This window comes from Lynx canadensis, chromosome C1 (genome assembly GCF_007474595.2).
Source record: "Lynx canadensis isolate LIC74 chromosome C1, mLynCan4.pri.v2, whole genome shotgun sequence".
NCBI classification, from domain to species: Eukaryota; Metazoa; Chordata; class Mammalia; order Carnivora; family Felidae; genus Lynx; species Lynx canadensis.
In genome coordinates, this window is record NC_044310.1 from 36,742,809 (window position 1) to 36,763,432 (window position 20,624).

The 20,624-nt window shown below is 41.4% G+C and overlaps 2 protein-coding genes across 3 annotated transcripts in view; one reads left to right on the forward strand and one right to left on the reverse strand.

Annotated features, from left to right (window-relative positions):
* Window positions 1–85: 85 nt before the first annotated feature.
* On the forward strand, window positions 86–774 carry TEX38 (testis expressed 38). The gene has a single exon (XM_030325456.1). The coding sequence runs from the start codon at window positions 207–209 to the stop codon at window positions 687–689; it is 483 nt and encodes a 160-aa protein (XP_030181316.1). The 5' UTR covers window positions 86–206; the 3' UTR covers window positions 690–774.
* A 1,982-nt stretch (window positions 775–2,756) lies between these two features.
* EFCAB14 (EF-hand calcium binding domain 14) overlaps window positions 2,757–20,624 on the reverse strand; it is a 38,780-nt gene continuing 20,912 nt past the window's right edge. The window contains exons 5-11 of one of the 2 annotated variants that reach the window (XM_030323797.1): window positions 18,699–18,809; window positions 16,591–16,695; window positions 15,432–15,623; window positions 13,662–13,748; window positions 10,763–10,874; window positions 9,635–9,760; window positions 2,757–6,238 (exon numbers count right to left, since the gene is read on the reverse strand). In XM_030323797.1, coding sequence (XP_030179657.1) covers window positions 6,063–6,238; window positions 9,635–9,760; window positions 10,763–10,874; window positions 13,662–13,748; window positions 15,432–15,623; window positions 16,591–16,695; window positions 18,699–18,809 — 909 coding nt within the window. In that variant the 3' untranslated portion in view covers window positions 2,757–6,062. The remainder of the gene's footprint in view (window positions 6,239–9,634; window positions 9,761–10,762; window positions 10,875–13,661; window positions 13,749–15,431; window positions 15,624–16,590; window positions 16,696–18,698; window positions 18,810–20,624) is intronic. The other variant, XM_030323798.1, reaches the window with a different exon arrangement.

Genomic DNA, 20,624 nt, shown 5'->3' on the forward strand with positions numbered 1-20,624 from the left:
TAAGGGAAAGAATGAGAAACAGCTCAGGCCCCAATTAGAGCTATCAGCCAGCTTGCCTCTTTTTCTTTCTTATTGCCTTAGTATGGGTCTCACTGTACTTTGGATTCCTGGGGCTGTGTTCTGTGGTAACCGGTGGCTGCATTCTCTTTCTGCACTGGAGGAAGAACTTGCGACGAGAAGAGCGTGCCCAGGAGTGGGTGAAAGTGATGAGAGCCGCCACGTTCACCTACAGCCCCCTGTTGTACTGGATTAACAAGCGTCGGCATTATGGCATGAACACAACTGTCAACACGGGCCCTCCCCCTGCTGTCACCAAGACCGAGACTGAGGTCCAGAATTCAGATCCTCTGTGGGAACTGGACGTCCCTGGGAGCAGGAGCTCTGTTGCCCAAGACAGCAGCCCCAAGGTGGAGGCCCCTGTCCCCCCGCAAACTGCACTGCAGCTGGTCCCCGGGCAGGCTTTACCTTCCCCAGTGTTGCAGTCCCGGACCAGCTCCCCACTCCTGGTGCCCATCTTTCAGGAGGTGCCCTTTGCCCCTTCCCTGTGCAACCTGCCCCCAATGCTGAACCACTCGGTCTCCTACCCTTTGGACACCTGTCCTGAAAGGAATGTCCACTTCCATTCCCTCCCCACGATGGTCCATGAAGACCACTGCTTCAGTGCCAAGGCTTTTGCCTCAGAATTATAACCACCTCTCACTGAGGGTGGGAGCTGGAAGTATTACGGGCAGAGCAGGAAAATGGACCGAACCTCGGGGAGGTGGTATTGACACACAGACCAGAACTCATTTGGATGTCACATTATGAAAGACTAAAAAAAGTCCAAGACTCCCTTGTGTCTTATTTGTCTTTAGGAGGGCAGTGTCCTTCCCCTGTCTGATGGGGGCACTTTGCAAACCTAGCTGAAGGTCACCAACGGGACCTTCATAAATGGAAACAGGAGGGTTGGCTGTGGGGAGACACAATGGAACACAACATCCTTCTATTCAGTATTTGAGACCAAAAATGCATGCCAGGCCCTGGGCTAGGTATCCAAGGGCACTGCTGTTCTGTGTGACATTAAGCACAGCTGCCCCAAGAGTGATAGCTGCTGAGAGTGCGTGAGCTATGGCGATTCACAGTGGTCATGGTCACGTCACAGACAAGTCATCATGAGATCCATGAGCCACACTGCATTGCTGGCTGAATTGCATTCTTTGTTAACATTGATGATAGGCACTGAGTTATGGGTGTCTCTGCATTATGTCTGATACAAGAAAACTGCCAAATGGACACCACAATCCTCCTCTTACAAAGGAAGAGACAGGTTCCAAGGGCGTCTGCCATATCGTTTTTATGCTGCAGAGCCAGGTCTCACATTTCCATCTTCCTGGCATCAAAGTTCTTGGTCTTCTCAGCATCCCCTATAGTGTCCCTTCCCTATGATAAGTCTTGTTAGAAAACACTTGGCAAATGATTGTGTGTGTGTCTGTAGGGTATAATTAACTTGGTCCATGGATTGGCTTAGGAGGTCTGGTCATTGAACCCCCTAAAATTACACACAAAATGTACTTTTTTTTTTAATCTTAAAAAAAAGTTTTTTTAATGTTTATTTTTGAGAGAGTGTGAGTGGGGGGTGGACAGATGATCTGAAGCGGGCTCTGTGCAATGCAGCAAGTGCAATGCAGGGCTCCAACTCATGAACCATGAGATCATGACCTGAGCTGAAGTTGGATGCTCAACCGACTGAGCCACCCAGGCACCCCTCCTTTTTTTCTTCTTTTTAAAATGTTTCTCAAACGCATCCATGGACCCTTCAAAAGTAAATATCCACTACATGGGGATATTTTTGTCCATTTTGGAAACAATCCTAAAAGAAGAGACAAAGAGAATACTGGCTATGAGGTCTGACTTTATTTACTTTTTATTTTTTTTAATGTTTGGTTTTTTTTTTTTTGAGAGAGAAAGAGTGTGAGTGGGGGAGGGGCAGAGAGAGAGGGAGACACAGAATCAGTAGCAGGCTCCAGTCTCTGAGCTGTCGTCACAGAGCCTGACATGGGGCTCGAACTCACAGACCGTGAGATCATCACCTGAGCTGAAGTTGGACACTTAACTGACTGAGCCACCCAGGTGCCCTGGTCCCACTTTAAAGATAAGAAAACCCAGCTCTCCCCCAGGATATAAAATTTCCCCTTCACTTTAGGCATGAAGACATCATCTCACCATAATTGTAAATGAGGTAAGCTTTCTGTAGTCTTCCTGAAGGGAAAGGCCACCGATTGCGTATGTTTGCTTCTGTGTGTGAAATCCCAGAACCCTAGCAAACACGCAGAGCTAATTTTTCTCAGTGTATGAAAAAGCCCCAGCCTCTATATGACCACTCTCTTGGAATGGATTTCTCCCACCATCCCCTACCCCTTTAGAAGGCAGTGGAACATTCCTTGTAAATATGCTCTTCCACTGAATCTTACAAAAGCAACTCCCAAGAACCAAAAAAACCCCAAACACAAAACACCAATGGAGACCTAAGTGGAGCTTGGTTGATACAGAGAGGGGAAGGGACTCACTCTTCCCTTGCCGCACCCTCTTCAACACTGCAGATGCCTAAGCAGCAGCCTTCACTTTTAGGGCAGATTCTGCAGTTCTTAAAGCAGACTCTTTACCATCTGTTAGTTTTTGTTTTTGGAAGGAGGGAGTCTATATAAGGATCAAAGATTTTTTCCTTAGTAATTGAAGGTCGGAGGAGAGGGGGACCTTTAGTCACAGACACAGTGGGAGAAAAAGGAAATGTTTTATTTAGATAAATTAAAATAGCTGTATTACCTATATGAAATAAGCAAAGCTTAAGTCATAGAGACCTTGAATTCACTCCCTAAATAGAACCGAAATTGCTTATACAGTACCAAAATAGCTCCACTAAAGCAAAGTAGATTTACATTTCTTAATATGAGAAAACAACAAGGTAGGTTAGGTTCGTATAACAAACAATACACACTCTGTAATAAGTCTCAGGAATACCCAAATGTGTTCTGGTTTGGATATGAAAGAAGGAACCACATCTAGCTGGTGTTCATAAGCCAATGAGGTGTGTAGCAAACAAAAGCTGCCACTAAAAACAACTCAACAGCAGGCCATTATGAGTATGAGCCCATCACCGTCAAAGTCTTCAACTGTGACGAGCAAGACTGGCGCAGTAGGAGTAGGGGGCAACAGGGTTACATCCAGCAAAGCAACATAAAGTGAGGAAACACCAATGGAAGGAAAAGTTGTTGGTGGCAGGTGAAGGGTGTCCTCTTCAGCTTTGCTGTATCAGACGCATTCCTAAATGCCAGGTCCCTCTCTGCCCGTAAAATGACACTACAGTCACCCCTAAGCCAGGTTCTCTATTCCTTTGATTCTTCTCTTCCTAGAATACCTTTTTGGTCCTCTGATTTATAGGGAGGCTCTCTAAGTAAACATTATCCCAGATAGTAAGGCAAAAGAAAAAAAAGGGGCCAAGAAGCAGTGCTTTGGGTAACTTAGGAAAGCAGCAGCAGTAGGCGCTGCCAGAGTGAAAAGGTAAAAGTATTTGAAACAAAAACCAAAACCCAATCTTCCCCTGAGATGAGGCAGGAAAGGCTTGACTACAGCTCAGAAGTCCCAGGTTGGAGAAGTTAAGACCACTTACAAATAAAACTCCCAAATTAACACTGAGTGAGTGGCTTATAAAACTCTTAAGCCAATGAATCTGCTCAACCTGGAACAAAAGAGTTCAACATGCCCTGCTTCAGTCTGGGAGACAGGGCAGCAGTTATGGCAAAGGGATTCATCTGCGAGTGAAGCAGAAACACCTCTGCCAGTTTGGTAGGGAAGAGGTACATACAGCTGGCCCTGGGACAATGCTAGCTAGCCAGATAAGCTGGAGGTGGGACGGACAGGTGATCAACTGGAAAACAAAACTGACTTCTCCAGGTATAGCTATCTGGTACAAAAGAAAAGTACAGGCAACAAAGAGTTAAGGTGTCCTCAAAGTATCTGCCTATGAGTAAGAATTTGAAACCAAAAAGGACAAGCTACATTACCCTCAAGTATATTTCATATAAATCAGTTCTCAAAAAAATACCTTCCAGGTACAGACATACTATTTATGGTACAGTATATACAAATATAGCAGTATAATTCAATTTATTGCTAGAATTTTATTTGGTTGTTACAAAATCTGTAAGGGTATATATATTTAAAAAGGGGGTGGGCATGGAAGGCAGCCAGAAGAAAAAGAGTTATCTTCAAGGTACCTAAAGTGCCAGGCTAATTTTATACTATATTTTAACCTTTCCAAGAAAGTGAAATAGCTCAGATGGGCAAGGGAGGTTTTTTGTTTTTTTCAAAAGACAGAAAGAAGCACAAGCCATTATGAGGTAAGCAGACACATTCATGGGAAAAGACTTCATCTTGCTTTAACTAAACTTTAATACTTTCAGAAAAAAAAAAAATCAAGGTTAGCCAACACTAAACTGAACATCATATAAAGAAAAAACCCAGCCCTAAAATGTTTAAGAGTGTGCAACTGCATCCACGGGTAACAGGGCAACTTGGATAAAGTTAAAATAGAAATGAGCTCTACTAAAGAAGTCTATGCCATGAAACCTGTAGTTTCTCCCTGACGTGGCCTACGGCACCAGTTAAGTTTCGTGAAGTTTTTCCTCTTGTGTTGCCCAAAGCCTGCTTCTATGAACAGCACAGCACACACACAGATGTAATTCCTTCCGGTCTGGGGACCTTTCCTACTTTTCTGGGGGCCTACAGAAATATTTAAAGGGAGAAGTATTGCACTTGCTTGTTATGAGATCTGAAGAAACTTGCTGCCATCAAGTGAAGCGCCTGGTCCAGGCCAGCTCCACGTGGTTTGGCATCCTCTGGACAGAACCCCTGTAGCCACTTCTGAGCTGACAACTGGTAGGGAACCTAACAGGATTTCATGTGCTGCATTTCACAACTTCTCTGGTTTCAGGCCACAGAGGAACGTAGGAGGTTCTTCTTGGTAAAAGCCTTCAGGTAAAACCTCAGGGAGTTTCCTGGGTCAAAAGGAGGGGCAAAGCTATCCTCTAAGGCTCCTCCTGGGTAGCCAGACTGTGATAGTGAGTGAAAGTGCTGCCCTGCCCCTCAGAACGGAGACTGCATCAGAGGTGGTGGTCAGCTCTGGCTTGAGGATGGACTTAGGTGGGTGGGTGAAGATAACCTAGCTCACTCAGTGGGGAAAACATAGCTCCCCACGGGATAACTTTTTATGCTCATCAACACTGAAATAGGATTAAAAGTGAGAAAAAACCCCCAACGAGACTTCTCTGGTTCAGAGGTTGGGATTAGCTGAGGGGACAGGAACAAAGAGCCAGAATCTTATTTTCCTGAGCCTGGGGGCAGCACTGTGCTACAGTGTCACCTCACCTCCCCAAATCTATTCCTCCAGCTTCCATGCCAAACCCCGTGGCAGCACCTAAAGGAGGCATGGACATACTTTCCGCAGTTACCAGATCAGCGATTTTTAATAACAAGTCATTTGTTCACATCCTGTTTCAAACCATTCTTCCTACTTCCCACAAAATATGCACAATTCTTTCTTTCATTTTAAATATTTACAAACAGAAAAGGTCTACCTTTTAAAGGAAAGACATTTTCTGAGTCTGTATAAAGTGCAGCTAATTTAAGGCAAATTTATGTGAAATATAAAAGGTGGCTTATTCTCTCTATATACACATTTTCCAGTTTTAAAAGATAAGGTCTCCTTCCCTAAAAAAAAAAAAAAAAAAAAAAAAGGAAAGAGGGAAAGAGGGAAGAGAGCTTGACTTTTTTCTGGCAATTTTTAAATTAAGATCTTACTGGTTTTAGGAAATCAGAGATTTCTGAATATCACATAAGTAAAATGGCCTTTTTTTAAAAAAATAATTTTATAGCTTTTTCAAACAAGTTAAAAGGTGACAATGTGTCTGCTACAGTAGTTTGGAGGACTGGAGGACTGATTGGTAAGTAAAACAGTTGTTCTTGTTAGGTGAGTAGATATTAGGTAGTCCTGGGTGTATAGCATTTCTAAAATATGCCTGATGAGACTAGACACCTAAAGCTACCCTTAGCTCCAGGAATGAATATCTTCCATCGCCATCAGAATCAAACTCTTTCAAAGTCTCTAGTCCTGGCTCGGCAGAACCTAAGGAGTTCCAGATTTCCTGGTAGGTGAGCTTTCCATCCATGTCCTGGCCAGTCTTGTGGAATAAATCCTGAAGATCTGTTAAAAAGGAATTACAGAATGTGTATGTCTACACATATAGCTAAATTTACTTAACAGTTTATTTATTTATTTTAATTAATTAGTTTATTTTAAAGTTTACTTATTTTTGAGAGAAAGCGTGTGTGCGCGCAGGTGTGTGTGTGTAGGAGAGGGTCAGAAAGTGAGGGGGGAGAGAGAGGATCCCAAACAGGCCCTTCACTGTCAGCACAGAGCCTGATGAGGGACTTGGACTCATGAACCGTGAGAACATGACCTGAGCCGAAATCAAAAGTCAGACACTTAACTGACTGAGCTACCCAAGTGCCCCAAATTTACTTAACAGTTTAAAAAGCAGCTTCAACTGAATGCAAAGCACTAAAAGAAAAGCTATTTTGCAGACTCTGTTTCCGAAAGATAAAGTTCAGTATCTCACTAAATCAGAAAGATGATTCTTGATCCTTTACGAATGAGAAGAATTACTGAATGGCACTATCCTTCCAAAATAGAAGCAGTGACAGATAATCACAGGAGAAATGAGTGGGCTGGGCTTTCTCCCCAAGGCCTTCCTTTTAGATTTTCCAGATTTTATTCTTATGTTGGACGGGTAAAAAGGACTGCAGAAGCCTCAAGAGCTAATGGTAGGAGCTGAGCCTGTAAAACAGACTATAGCATATTGTTAGTTAAACAGAATTACCGTGTGATCCAACAATTCCATTCCCAGGTATATACTCAAAAGAAATGAAAACATGCCCATACAAAAACTTGTACGTGAATATTCACAGCTGCATTATTCCTAATAGCCAGAAGGCAGAAACAATCCAAATGTCCATTAGCTGATGAATGGATAAAATGTAGTATTATCCATATAATGGAATATTATTCAGCCACATAAAGGAATGAAATACTGCTACATGCTACAATATGATGAACCCTGAAAAACAGGCTAAGTGAAAGAAGCATATACAAGGCCATGGATCCTATGATTCCATTTATATGAAACACCAGCACAGGCAAATCCAAAGATTTTGGTTGAAAGATTAGTGGTTGCCAGGGGCTTGGAGTGGGGGAATAGAGAGTGAGTGTTTAATGGGTACAGGATTTCTTCTGGGGAATTAGATAATGGTGATGGTTGTACAATGTGGATTATACATTTTAAAAGGGTGAATACTATGATACTATGACTTATATGTCAATTAAAAAAAAAAGAACCAGAGGGCTACAGATCTCTTCAAAGTGATATATATAGTATAAAGCATCAGGCACATGTGCTCTCTCTCTCTCCCAGCTAAGAGACAGCACTATCTCCAGTTGATCTGTAGCTTCTTTTTTAGTTCTAAGATATTATTTGAGCCAATAGGATTGGAGAGTTTCCATCAATGGTCTCTTCTGGTATTTTCTCAAGGGCCCCATAATGAACACGTAGGAGGGCCGGTTATTCACATAATATTTTAAAAGGACTTGATTGTGTCCCCACAGAATGACTTAGTAGATTTAGTCTCTAATATCAAGAGACAGTCATGAGGCTTAGGTTTCCTTAAAAGTCTTCCTAAATCTCTTTCCTCTCTTCATGTAGCCAGCTCCACCTGTAGATTCTATAGGCCTCTTGCTGTTTGGTACTCAGGAAGAACAGAAACGGCCTGAAGCAGGGGAAGCAGTGCAAGGTGCAGTCCATCAAGGAGTTTTGCAGACAAGCTTCTGAAGAAGGCCCTGCTTTCACTCCTGAGACAGCCCCAGCAAAGCAGCTCAAGAGTCTCAAAAGCTCTGAAAGCTAGAAAAGCAGGTGGGACACTTGTTCTCAATGGCTGCCACCAAGTGGCTAGCTGGAAAATGTGTTTTGTGTGTATCTCTATACAGGGCGTGAGTTTATAAAATGTACTATGCACTTGGTAGCAGTATTCAAATAAAAATCCTATTGCTGCTTTGGGTCATTTCAAAAGTGTAGTCATCCAAAGTATCTGAGGCCAATGTTAAGGACTGAAGTATAAATGTTAAGATGGCTATTTCTCAATCTGCTCTATCAGTCTTTCCTCCATGCATTCTCATCAATTCTTGATGTAATAAATGCAAAGTGGGAGAAGGCACTTGTGTTGCCAGTAAACACAATTTAGCATTCTTCTGTCTCCCCAGAAAACAGAAAGAAAAAAACTTGGGGATAAGATGAAAAAGTAATGCATTTATATGGCAATAGAAATTTAAGTCTTCTATGCTTTACACATTAATTGTAGGCTGTAGATAACTCATTCACCTAACAAATATTCACGTGTACCAGGCATTATGCTAGGGGCTGGGAGTAAAGCCAATTTTCTATCTCCCCAGGAAATTACAACACAGTGACATGTGTTACACAGGGGCAAACATAAGATATTATAAAAGAGCATACACAGGAAGAACCTAATCCAGTCCTGGGAGGTAAGAAAATGTTTTCTGGTGGAATGGTATCTAAGTTAAGGTGGAGAGCCAGACAAATGTAGGTGGACAGGAATGGGTGATTTTCCAAGCAGTTAGCGAATGCAAAATCAGGAGACTCTAAACATCACCACGAAGGATAGCACACACTGCTGAAAGCAAGGCAAACATGGTTTTTCTGTGAATCATATCCTTCCTACTGTTTATCTTGCTGGTTTTCAGCCAGAGGACCCCTCATTTTTTAGAGGGCCTTAGCAAACAGTATTTGCTATCTCAGGGTATTATGGTTGCTTGTTTGCCTTCTCCACTAGACTGTCACATCCTTGAGGAAAGTGAGATCATGTCTTACACTGTATTTTTACTGCTTAGCACTGGGTCTAATTAGGCACTCACTGAATGAATGAAGACTCTACAGTGCATTGGTTGAGAGTGCAAACTTGGGTGTCAGGCTGTCTTGGTGTGAATTTTGCTTTAGCCTAATACTTGCTGTGTGGACTTAGGCAGTTTCCCTACCAATAAAATGGGTAGAATACATGAATATTTATGTTCCCAGGATTGTCCAGAGTATTATATAATATAATATATATATTATATAATAATAATATATAATATAATGCATATCATACCAAGTATCTGGCTCACAGAAAGTACTCAGTGTTAATTATAATTATATAATTATATATAAAAGAATTATAATTTTTTTTCTTATAAGTTAAAAAAATAAAAAATTTATAGCTTTGAACATTTCCCCTATTATTCCATGGTATAAACATTTACCTTTTTAAAAAAAAATTTTTTTTAATGTTTATTTTGGAGAGAGACAGAGACAGAATGAAACTGGGTTAGGGGCAGAGAGAGAGGGAGACAGAATTGGAAGCAGGCTCCAGGCTCCAAGCTGTCAGCACAGAGCCCTACGCGGGGCTTGAACTCATGAGCTGTGAGATCATGACCTGAGCTGAAGTCGGAAGCTCAACCGACTGGGCCACCCAGGCGCCCCTAAGCATTTACCTTTGATGCTAGAAATTCCTGGTAGGGCAATAGGTCTTAGCTGGGCAGTTTTCTCAATGTGATCTCCATAAGACGGTGGAGATTTTGGCAATGCTGATGGCTTTGATGTGAAACTCTGTACTTGCTCTGTAACAAACATATATTGTTTTATAGTACTATCAAACCTGACACCAAAATAAACCAGTACTAAAGGTCACCTTTTAGGGTAATTACATACATACCAAGTAGCACAGTGACTGTGTGAAGTTAAAGGCATGGATTGAGATACATTGTGTGGGTAAGTGAAGATCATACAGTATCCTATAACATTAAGGTTTAAGCTGTGGTCCCATGGGAAGCTCTTCTAGTACAAGTTAGCTTTACATAGGTTTAGATGCTAAGAGTTTAAGCTGCAAGTGAGAATAGCATTGGATGTCTGATATCCTAGGAGCCATACCATAAGTCTGATGTGGGGTATGTGCCACCAGATCAGCTGGTGCTGAAAGAGGGCTGTCACACAATTATGTAGCATGATGTTAGGACAAGGCCTCCCATTGTAGACTGTTCCCCTACCCAAAAGAGAGTAAGAGAGGATGTAATGTTTTCCCCAAAATGAAAAATATTTGTGGGGGGTAGGGGCCAAAGCCAATCCAGTCCAGTGCTTTAGTTATGTCCTTGAGGCATCTGCTAATATTGATTAGGTATGTCCCTCCCTAAAGCCAAGGGCCTTTCCAACTCAATGATCCCATCATTATTTGCTAATGGTTTTTCAGAAGGACTAATATTTATTTTTAAGTAAATTTTATGCACTTAGAGTAATGAAAAGACTTCCGTAAACAACATATAGGGCTGGTTTAATATATACTATGACAGTTACATTTTTGCCCATAATTGGATGCAGACAGCATGGAGAAGTCTATTTCAAGCTAAACATTACCCATTCTTTCCTTAATAGACTGGAATACAAATCATGTACAAAATGGTTTTTCCTAAATGAAACCAAAGTGTATCATCTTCATCTCGGTGCACTCAGGCATCATTCCCTCGGTCTGATCAGTCCTGCTGGAACACCTGTCCCCACTCCCTGTGTGGGAGGCGAGCTGCCCAAGCTTACGTGAGACATGCAGAAGCCAGCCCTGAGTATCTCACCTTTGTCGGTGGTGTCTGGTGGCCTGTTGCTCTCAGGCTTGTTTGTGAGAGCACTGATCAGCTGCAGTCTCTCTCTGAGCTTGGATACTTGAGAATCTGAACTATCTTCTTTCTGTCCAAAATAAAGACCACAGAGGCTTAGGGTGGAGAGAAGACCTTACTTGATTCTTTGTTATGTTCCCCGAGCCTATTTAGCAGGAAGTGCTTGACTTCCAGTAGGTTCCCTATTAAAGGTAATGAAGGAATGAATCAACAAATACTAGAGATACCTTTGGTACTCAGAGTTGATGAGGGCCTAGCTGGATTTGAGACTAGACCATTAGGGGACATTATGCGACAGGCAATGTGAGATCCACTGTGAATGTTTGGCTGATGGCGGAAGGCAGGCATGTGTCAGCAGTAAAGGAAATGTACCCTTGCTCAGGTGCCCATGTAACACCCATTTCCTAAATGAGTAGATATTATTTTCTAGGAGCTATTTCACACTAAATAATTTTCCTGAATATCTTACTTTACCTTGTGACTAGATAACTTTAGGTAGAGTTTTATGCTCTTATCACCTTAAAAAAAAAAAAAAAAGAAAAAAGGCAACAAACCCTGGCTTTTCTTTGTCCCCCTCTCCCCCACCCCTGAGGGTTCAAGTGGTGGCAGGAGCTGTAGGAGCAGGAGGAGCTGTAGGAGAGCTGTAAAATTTCTAATTCCAAGTTTGACTTACTTACATCTTTTAAAAAAGATTTTCCAGGGGCGCCTGGGTGGCTCAGTCGGTTAAGCACCCAACTTCGGCTCAGGTCATGATCTCGCGGTCCATGAGTTCGAGCCCGGCGTCGGGCTCTGTGCTGACAGCTCAGAGCCTGGAGCCTGTTTCAGATTCTGTGTCTCCCTCTCTCTCTGACCCTCCCCCATTCATGCTCTGTCTGTCTCAAAAATAAATAAATGTTAAAAAAAAATTAAAAAAGTTTTTCCCTACACCCTTCCCTCATTTCCAGGATGATCCAGAGTGGCACACAAAAAATATATTTAATTATAAAAAGAGAGAAGTCTGGTTTCTATGAGGCTTAGGCTTTTTAAATTTTTTTTTTTTTTTTCAAATTTAAAAGAGAGAGAAAAAGCATAGCGGGGGAGAGGGGAGAAGAGGAGAGGGAGAGGAAAAGAGAGAGAGCGAGAGAATCTTAAACAGGCTTCATGCACAGCATGGAGACTGACACAAGGCTTGATCCCATGACCTTGGGATCGTGATCTGAGCGAAAATCAAGAGTCGGATGCTCAACTGACTGAGCCACCCAGGCGCCAAAGGCTTATTAGGCTTTTCTAACTGCTTAGGCTAGTGTGAAAGGTCCTGATCAAGTGTTCAGTCAGAATACCAACTCATTACGTGTTTTTTTTTTTTATTCAATTATTTCTCTGACCTTCATTTCTACTCTAATAGTTATCATATAGAAGATCACTCGGGCTTATTAAGGGGCTAATATATGGACATAGATGACTAAAACTAGGTACTAAATACTTGAGGAATTTATGAAGAAATTAAAGAGAAATTATATCTGGTTAGGATGTGTAAATTAAGTAGGACAGAGGGACCAATACACTGGGATGACAGTTAAAAACATAAAGGGTCTGAAAACAAAACCAGGAAATTTAGACAAAAAATGTGCATGATTCTGATGTTTATTTGATTCTGACGTTTACTGTTAAAATATGAACCGCTGCTAAAATCACTAGTTTCCATCAGTAACCACCTGTTACTTTTTGTGTTCAACATTTGTATCTGGATCTTCAATTTTTCTTGTCATTCCCCAGGTGAGGTATTTTTATTTATTTATTTTTTATAGAAGTAGTTAGAAAATGCAACAAAAGCCGAGATCACAAAGTATTAAAATCTTAATATATCTGGGCAATAGTTAAGGAAGAACAAATATAGATACAAAGTATTACATTGAAAACTGCCTGTCCTATGGTTCATTTCCAAGTTCATTTCCTCTGAACCTCATATCCTTGAGCTTCTCACACACAATATGCATCTGAGGTGGTATTTTAGCCACTTAGCCACAATCTTCCTGGCTTTTACTTTATAGCCCAGATCTTATAGTATTAAACAATACTCTAATCACAGAGAATGTTAACAAATAAACTTTATTTCCTGGGATATCAAAGCATATCACAGATTGTCTTATCTTGACAGTATGTCAGGGAAGAACTTAAAAAAAAACAAAACAAAACAGGAAGGTACAAGGTGAAAGGAACTGGCTGAAGTTTAAATGGACTATGTAAGTACTGAGACTGCAATCTAAAAATAATGTTTAGGTTAGACAACAGTTTTAGATGATCTATGCCTCTGTTCTCTGTTGTTAGTACAGATAACCTACTGTCATAGCTTAAAAGTAATTTCCTTAGGGAAGCTTTCCTGACCTCTGTTAACACCCTCATCATACCCTGTAATTTTCCTTTGTAGCAGGTATCATACTCACAGTAATTATCTGTTCAATTATGTAGTAATGATTTTCTGACTGATGGACTTTGAGTTCCATCAGAATAAGGGTCACATGTCTATCCTGCTCACTGTGGTCACCCCAGCTCCTCAAAAAGGGCTTGGCACAGGGTAGGTGCCTGATAAAGTATTCACCTATTCACTCATATACTAATTTATTAATTACTCTGTCTTGAAGTCTCAGCAAACGAGACCAATGTGCTCCTTTCGAGAAAGAAACAGTTGCTCAAATGCACAAAGATGCTGTTGTGTTTTTTCTTTTTAAGTAATCTCTACCCCCAACACAGGGCTCGAACTCACCACCCTAAGATCAAGAATTGTACATTGTACCGACTGAACCAGCCAGACACCCCTCAAAAGCACAAAGATGCTGATGCATTATTCTTACTTCAAAAGAAGCCCCCTGTAATTTACCTTTATGCTCTGGGTTTTTAATGTATCCGTTCTGTTGGTCATTTGATGCAAGGACTCTCTTTTTAGAGTGGCGGCTCTATCATCCATCTTAAAAGGTAAAAACAAGATTAAAGGCAAACATTAAAACTTAAACATCTAGCACTTTTGAAACAAAGTAGTCAAACTGAAAGGTTCTCAGGACACTTTCAACAGAAATACCAATAGGAGAAGGAGAGGGGGAGAAAGGCAGCTGAGACACAAAGCTGAAACCGACGCTTCACAAACTTTCATACTTCTAAAGTACAGAAGGTGAGGGGACTTATATACCCAGAGCCAGGCTAGGCATGACGCTGTTGGAAGAAAACAGCAGGACAAACGGTGCTATTAACGATTTCTTCTTCTGGAGAAAAATAAAGTGGAGGGGGAGGGACTGTACGGGGAGTCTGGGGCAGCAAATTCTCACAATTAGCCTTGAGAACCTTCAAGGCCCAACACTCATCAAACCACCCCAAATTCCTAGCCCCTACTTAGTTTAGTTGAGTTCAAAGGGGCTTTTTAAAATAAGGCTCCTTTAGGGCACCTGGGTGGCTAAGTCAGTTTTAAATGTCCGACTCTTGATTTCGGCTCAAGTCATGATCTCACAGTTCATGAGTTGAGCCCCGTGTCAGGCTATGCACTGACACATACAGCCTGGTTGGGATTCTCTCTCTCTCTCTCTCTCTCTCTCTCTCTCTCTCTCTCTCTGCCTCTCCCTCTCAAAAATAAAAACATTAAAAAATAAATAAGTAAAATAAAACAAGGCTCCTTTAATCCTCACGGCTTTGTAGTAAATCCATGCCCTTGTAAAGCAGGAGTGGGGACAGGTCTTCTGACTCCACGCTCCAAGCCATGCCAGGCAAGCCACCAAGGCTCCACTGCGGCAGAGTCAGTTCAAACCCTGCCTGCCGGGTGCTGGAGTTCAACTTTACTTGTGGGCTTGCTTCTAGCTTTGCTGCTTACTTGAATTTATGCTACAATTCCCTGTTTTAGGTTTCCATTTCTTTACATATGCCTGTGTCTTTGTTGTATGAAATCTTTAAGGGTGGGGCCTGCAGCTATTAAAAAGCAATCCACATGGATCTCAGGACAATATAGAAAAAAACACATTTTATTAACAATACCATGAAAACCAGTAAACCACATGGTCTGCCAGCACCAATGACTCAGGTCACTGTTTCCTCATGTGAAATGGGAGGATGGACTCAATGATCTCTCAAGTTGAGGAGCTGGTCTGACCTGGTCTGTTTTAAATGGCTTTCTCACATTATATGGCAAAGGATCCCCCCTAACATGCAGACAAAGCAGGATAACTCTGAAAAGCCAAGTTCAGGCTTGATGAAATGGCAAAAGATTCTTCACTTATTGTCACTGTCATTGTTCCCACCCCTAACAACTTAAAAAAGAGCAAGGAGATCTCCCTTGGAAACATGTGCCAGAGCTTCTCTACCAGATGGGTCACTGGTAACACAACAGGCGGCTTGTCATTTCTGCCATCAGCTTGTGGTGAAGCCGTGGCAAGCAACTGAACCCCCTCTACATCTCTCTTTCCAGATCAGGGCTAACTATGCCTGTGCCATTCACATCACAGAGCTAGTGTGGAAATTAAAGGAGGCAGGATGAAGCACAGCACACAGGTGTAGCCTCTCAAATATGCCAGGAGACTGCATCTGAAAGGTCTGTGGAGTGTCATCCACGTGCAGACAAAACACACGGCAACACAGAACATATCACAAAAGACCCGAAATGGCTTACCATGCTGAGGGACAGGTTCGCTTGCTTTTCTACCTTGCTCATAGCAACCAGATCTGTTTCTATCCAGTTGACTCTCTGGGTAAGGTTCCTGACTGTCTCATTCATTCTCTTGAGTTTAAGATCGTTCTGTCTGTGGTACCCCACTAGGGCACTGTTTAGCTCCTCTAAAGAGTTGTGAAGGTACAGGATATCCTGGAGTGGAAATAAATCAAACTGTGGAATCCAACTAAAAGACATACACTAGACAAGCAGGCCAGCAGCACTAAACAACCATTACCATGTCACGTGACCGAAGTAAACTCCTTTTCCTGGTTTAGACCATCGATTGTCTGTCTTGGCTTTGTCCTTCCACTCTCAATTGCTCTGAGTTTACTCCCTCTGGAGTTGTTTGACCTCAGCTAGACAGGAGGAGGAAAGGGGACTAACTACATGATTCACTCTCTGGTCCCAGAAAGCTGAGAGCTTGGGAATTGATTGCCCAATGTTTACCTCACCTGCTGGCGGGAAAGCTTGCTGGGTTATTAACTGAAACGCCCATTAACCTAATTTGTCAGAACAAAACTACCTTAGGAACAATACCAATTACTGAATTGGCTCATGTAGCAAAACCATAACAAGTAGTGCATTATTTAGTACAAGATTCAATTATTTTTATTGACATCCTCTAGTACTGATTGCTACTTAAAAAGGAATGATGACTATAGGTTTTAGAGGGCATTAAACTCAGGACAGGAATTCTTAGTGAAGATTTCCTTTATTCTCTTTCATGTGATTCTGAACTCAATAACCTCTTTCCTCTTCTTGTCTTTAGTCTCAGAAAGCATCTAAAATGCTTTCTAACAGTTTAGAAATGTTAACTTGCTCAGATCACTATTTTTCATAAACAGTTTCAGGATAATCTGGTTCTTCTATGCCTTTTAAGATGTGAAAAGGAATTTACTCTACTGACGGACATGCAGGGAAAAAAAGCAGAGTGCCAAAGAAGAGTCAGGATGACATCTCAGACTCCTAAGACAGCGACACACATTGCTTTCTACTCAGCTCTCAGGCAGGCAAATATATGCATGGGATGAGGCGCCACAACATGGAGCCCAACTACTCAAGCGGCCCTCAGAGTTCACTGTGGGCACAGGGAGTTAAGCCAGAGACAAAAAAGTACCTGTTTCAAATTCTCACTGTGGGTTTTATTGTCAACTTCTGATGTAGCTGAAGGTGATGGACTGCTCTGGTTGCTTCCACTGGTCTCTTTCAAGAAGTGCTGATTCTGTTTACAGGAATAGAGGTTTGTACAGGCAAGTAATTACCATCTAGGATGGTCCCAAAACCTTCTAGCTTCCCAAAGGAGGTATCCATGATTAATCAACAATTAGTTCCCAGGAGCCTATAGTGTGACCAGTCTTGTGCTAGGCCCTGAGGGCACCAGGTACTTTTGGGGATGCCAGCCTGAAGGGTGGACTGGATCAGCAGCACCCAGACACCTCAGGGAACTGAGACCCTCCCAGTGTTTCTCCATCTCCGAATGCAATGAACTCCCCAGACACCAGTCCTCCTTGCCTCTATTACCCGTACTCTCAGAGAAACTGTAGAATCACTGTAACGTCCCAGGGGCCTGAGAACTCAGTCCGAACTTGGCTAGTCTCATCATTTCCCCAGGATTAAAGAGGTTTGTACATTCAAAGAGCAGCCAGTTGTGTAACCACTGGCCTTGGGCATTGAATACAACAACCAATCACGCACCACAGTTAGTTTTTCAGTTTTAACAGCACATGCCAAGATTTATTTCTGAAGGTTACCCTTCCTTTCCCATCCCCTTCCCACTGCTCAGGTCTCTCTCTGAAGAGGGTGAAGTGTAACACGTTTATATACACTTTTCCCCTCTAGTGGAAAAACTCTGCATGCCTTAATCTTTCAGAGTCTGTACCTATGACTTAATTCAGTATATAATGTGCCAATGGAAGGATTACCACAGGCAACTATGGAAGTTTAAAAGAGGCAGATTTAATTATAATAGAATGCAACTGGGGGAAATAAATTGTTTTCCCTGAAATCCTTGATATTTATCAACCCTTTTATAAGAAATAAAAGGCACAATAAAGAAAAAGTAAGAGAGGTGGGAGAAAAAAACTCCATGGTTCTCTAAAGCATGAATTTTTGAGTTAGGAAAAAAGTTATTTTGGAACATATTTAATTACTTTGAGAAAATGTTCCAGATATTAAAATAATAGTAATAAAAGAATTGCTAAATTAGGGATCTTTATTATTATGAATCTCCCACTCAGCAGCAGAGTTGGAACTAGAATCCAGAGTGTCTGAACACCAGGTCAATGCTTTTTCCTCTGGGTCAGCCCCATTAAATAACAGTGAGGAGTTCTTGTTTTGAAGAAATGAAAAACCCCCCTTTCTAGAGCTCTAATATAGCCCAGGTCTCCTTGGTACAAACTTCCTGGTTTAAACTCGAAACTCCAAAGCTTGAGAAGAGCATGTGCGATAGACCTAGAAATTAGTGGAGAATCTAGGGAATCTTTGTGTTTCTTGAATAGTCCTAATCTCATGTACATATAACTCATCTCCCCAGCAAGACAGCGAAGGTTGTGCCATCTTTTTCACCCTTCATAAATCTTTCATGGAGCAGAGTACCCACTAGGTGATGAATTAAGGCCTCTGAATGATTGCAGATAGCTTATACCCGCACAACACTAAGAGACATCTGGAAACAATTCTTGAGCACTGCAGGGGTTTGCTTCTGTCTCAGTTATCTGCTGCTGCATAACATATCATCCCCAAGCTCTGTGGCTTAAAACAACAATTTATTATTTCCCATGGTTCTGTGGGTTGACTGGGCTCAGTGGGATGGGGGTATTCTTCTGTTTCATGTGGTGCAGGCCGAAGTCACACGCATGGCTGCATTCTGCCCAAATTCCTGACCCACAAAATAGTGAGAAATAATAACATGTTGTTTTAAGCCACAAAGTTTAGGGTGATCTGTTATGTAGCAATCAATACTTGTGACACTTCCCTTTCCTTCTTCCCCATTTTCTTTCCTACCCATTCCACCCATGAACTGTATCTTACTATTTTTTCCACTATGTTCGTAGAAGACTCAGCTTTTAATTTTATCCAGCTTAACTGCTTAATTTACAGATTACATCTTTTAACAAGGTGCTTAGTAGGGTCTGTTTAGACAAATGGATAACTGGCATCACTCCAATTACACAGGAGAGGGTGAGCAGAATGCTGACTTCCTGCAGCATTTGTAGATTTCCTTACCATATCACTCTGCAGTAAGTCCATGGTTTTCTTGTGTTCATCCATGGTTTTCTGTACTGCCTCCACAGCGAGATGGACACTGTTTAACGTATTGCCAATGGTAGCTACGCTCTGAACAGAAACATGTTGTAAGGTCAGTGTGTTTTCCTTTTTAAAAACTTTAATAGTTTTTTAAAGATATGACTGATATACAATAAACTTCACATATTCAAAATGTGTAAGTTGGTAAGTTTTGACATATATATACACACCTGGGAAACCATTAGCACAATCGATATAATAAACATTCATCACTCCCAAGTTTCCTCAAGCCCCTTTGTAATTCTTCTTCTCCTGCCCTCCAGCAACCACTGATCCACTATATATCAGTTTGCACTTTCTAGAATTTTGTATAAAGGGGACCAGTGAGTGAGCATGTGGGGTTTTTTTTTTTTTTTTGGTTTCATTTTTTGTTTTATTGGTATGGCTTCTTTGACTTAGCTTCATTAGTTTAAGATTAACCCATGCCGTAGCCACTTAGCTTGTTGCTGAGAAGCATTCCATCATACGGATACAACACAATTTAACTACTCATCTGTTGATGGACATTTATGGGTTGTTTTCTCTATCTGACTAGTACAAATAAAGCTGCCTTCAGAATTCATGTACAAGTCTTTATGTGGGCATATGTTTTCATTTCCCTTCATCATATGCTTTCTTATCACCATCATACCTAGGAGGTGAATGGCTAATCATATGGTAGATATATGCTTTACTTAATTTAAAAAGCTGCCAAGATCTGTTCTAGAATGATTATACCATTTTACATTCCTATTGGCAATGTAGGAGAATTCCAGTTCCCTCATATTCTCATCAATACTGCTACCTTCAGTCTTTTCAATTTTCGCCATTCTTTTGGGAGTGCAGTGGTCTATCCCTGTAATTTTAGGGTAAGAACTGACCGGTGCTTTTAATTATTTCAAGCCTCTTCAAATTGAATTTCATGTAGCGTATGCAGAGACAATTAACAGGAATCTACACGTTTATGTTTATATACAGTTGACTCTTCAATAATGCAGGGGTTAGGGTGCGGACCCCTTATGCAATTGAAAATCTACATATAACTTCTAACTCCCCAAAAACTTAACTACAAATAGCCTGTTGTTGACCAGAAGCCTACCAATAGCATAAGCACTTAACACATATTTTGTATATTATATGTATTATACACTATATTTTTACAATAAAGATACTGTTGTTAAGAAAATCAAAAGAGAGGGGCGGGTGGATGGCTCAGTCAGTTAAGTGCCCGACTCTTGGTCTCAGCTCAGGTCATGATCTCACAGTCTGTGGGTTCGAGCCCTGCACTGGGCTCTATGCTGACACAGTGGTGCCTGCTTGGGATTCTCTCTCCCTCTCTCTCTGTCCCTCTCCCGTGTGCACGTGCTTGCTCTCTCAAAATAAATAACAAAAAAGAAAAAAAAATCATTAAAAAAATTCATTTACAGGACTGTACTGTATTTACTGAAAAAAAAATTGATGTACAAGTGGACTGCACAGCTCAAACCTACGTTGTTCAAAGATCACCTGTATATATAAAATTATATATGTAAAACAAATAATTTTCCCAATTTAAAGGACTTTTCCTAGAGAAAAACTAAGTCTTTGTCTTAAAAAAAAATTCTAGTTCATAAATCTGGAACCCACAGATAAGGTTCTCTTACCAATGGCCCTTACTAAGCCCTGTGGTAGAGCAGACAGGCAGAAGGCCACAGCTAACACTGCAGATTGCCACTGTGTCAGGAGCAAATGAGGGCTTTTAAATGAAAATGGGTGGAAGCATTATTGGCTTTGGGAAACCCAGTGTTGCAGAGATGAAGGAAAAATTCCATTTGGCAGCGTTTGTTCCTCCTTTGCTTTAGAATCCCATCAGCATCTGCTGAGTGG

Excerpts from the sequence above, each read along its gene's own strand:
- TEX38 (XM_030325456.1), top strand. The coding sequence starts at position 207 with ATGAGAGCCGCCACGTTCACCTACAGCCCCCTGTTGTACTGGATTAAC.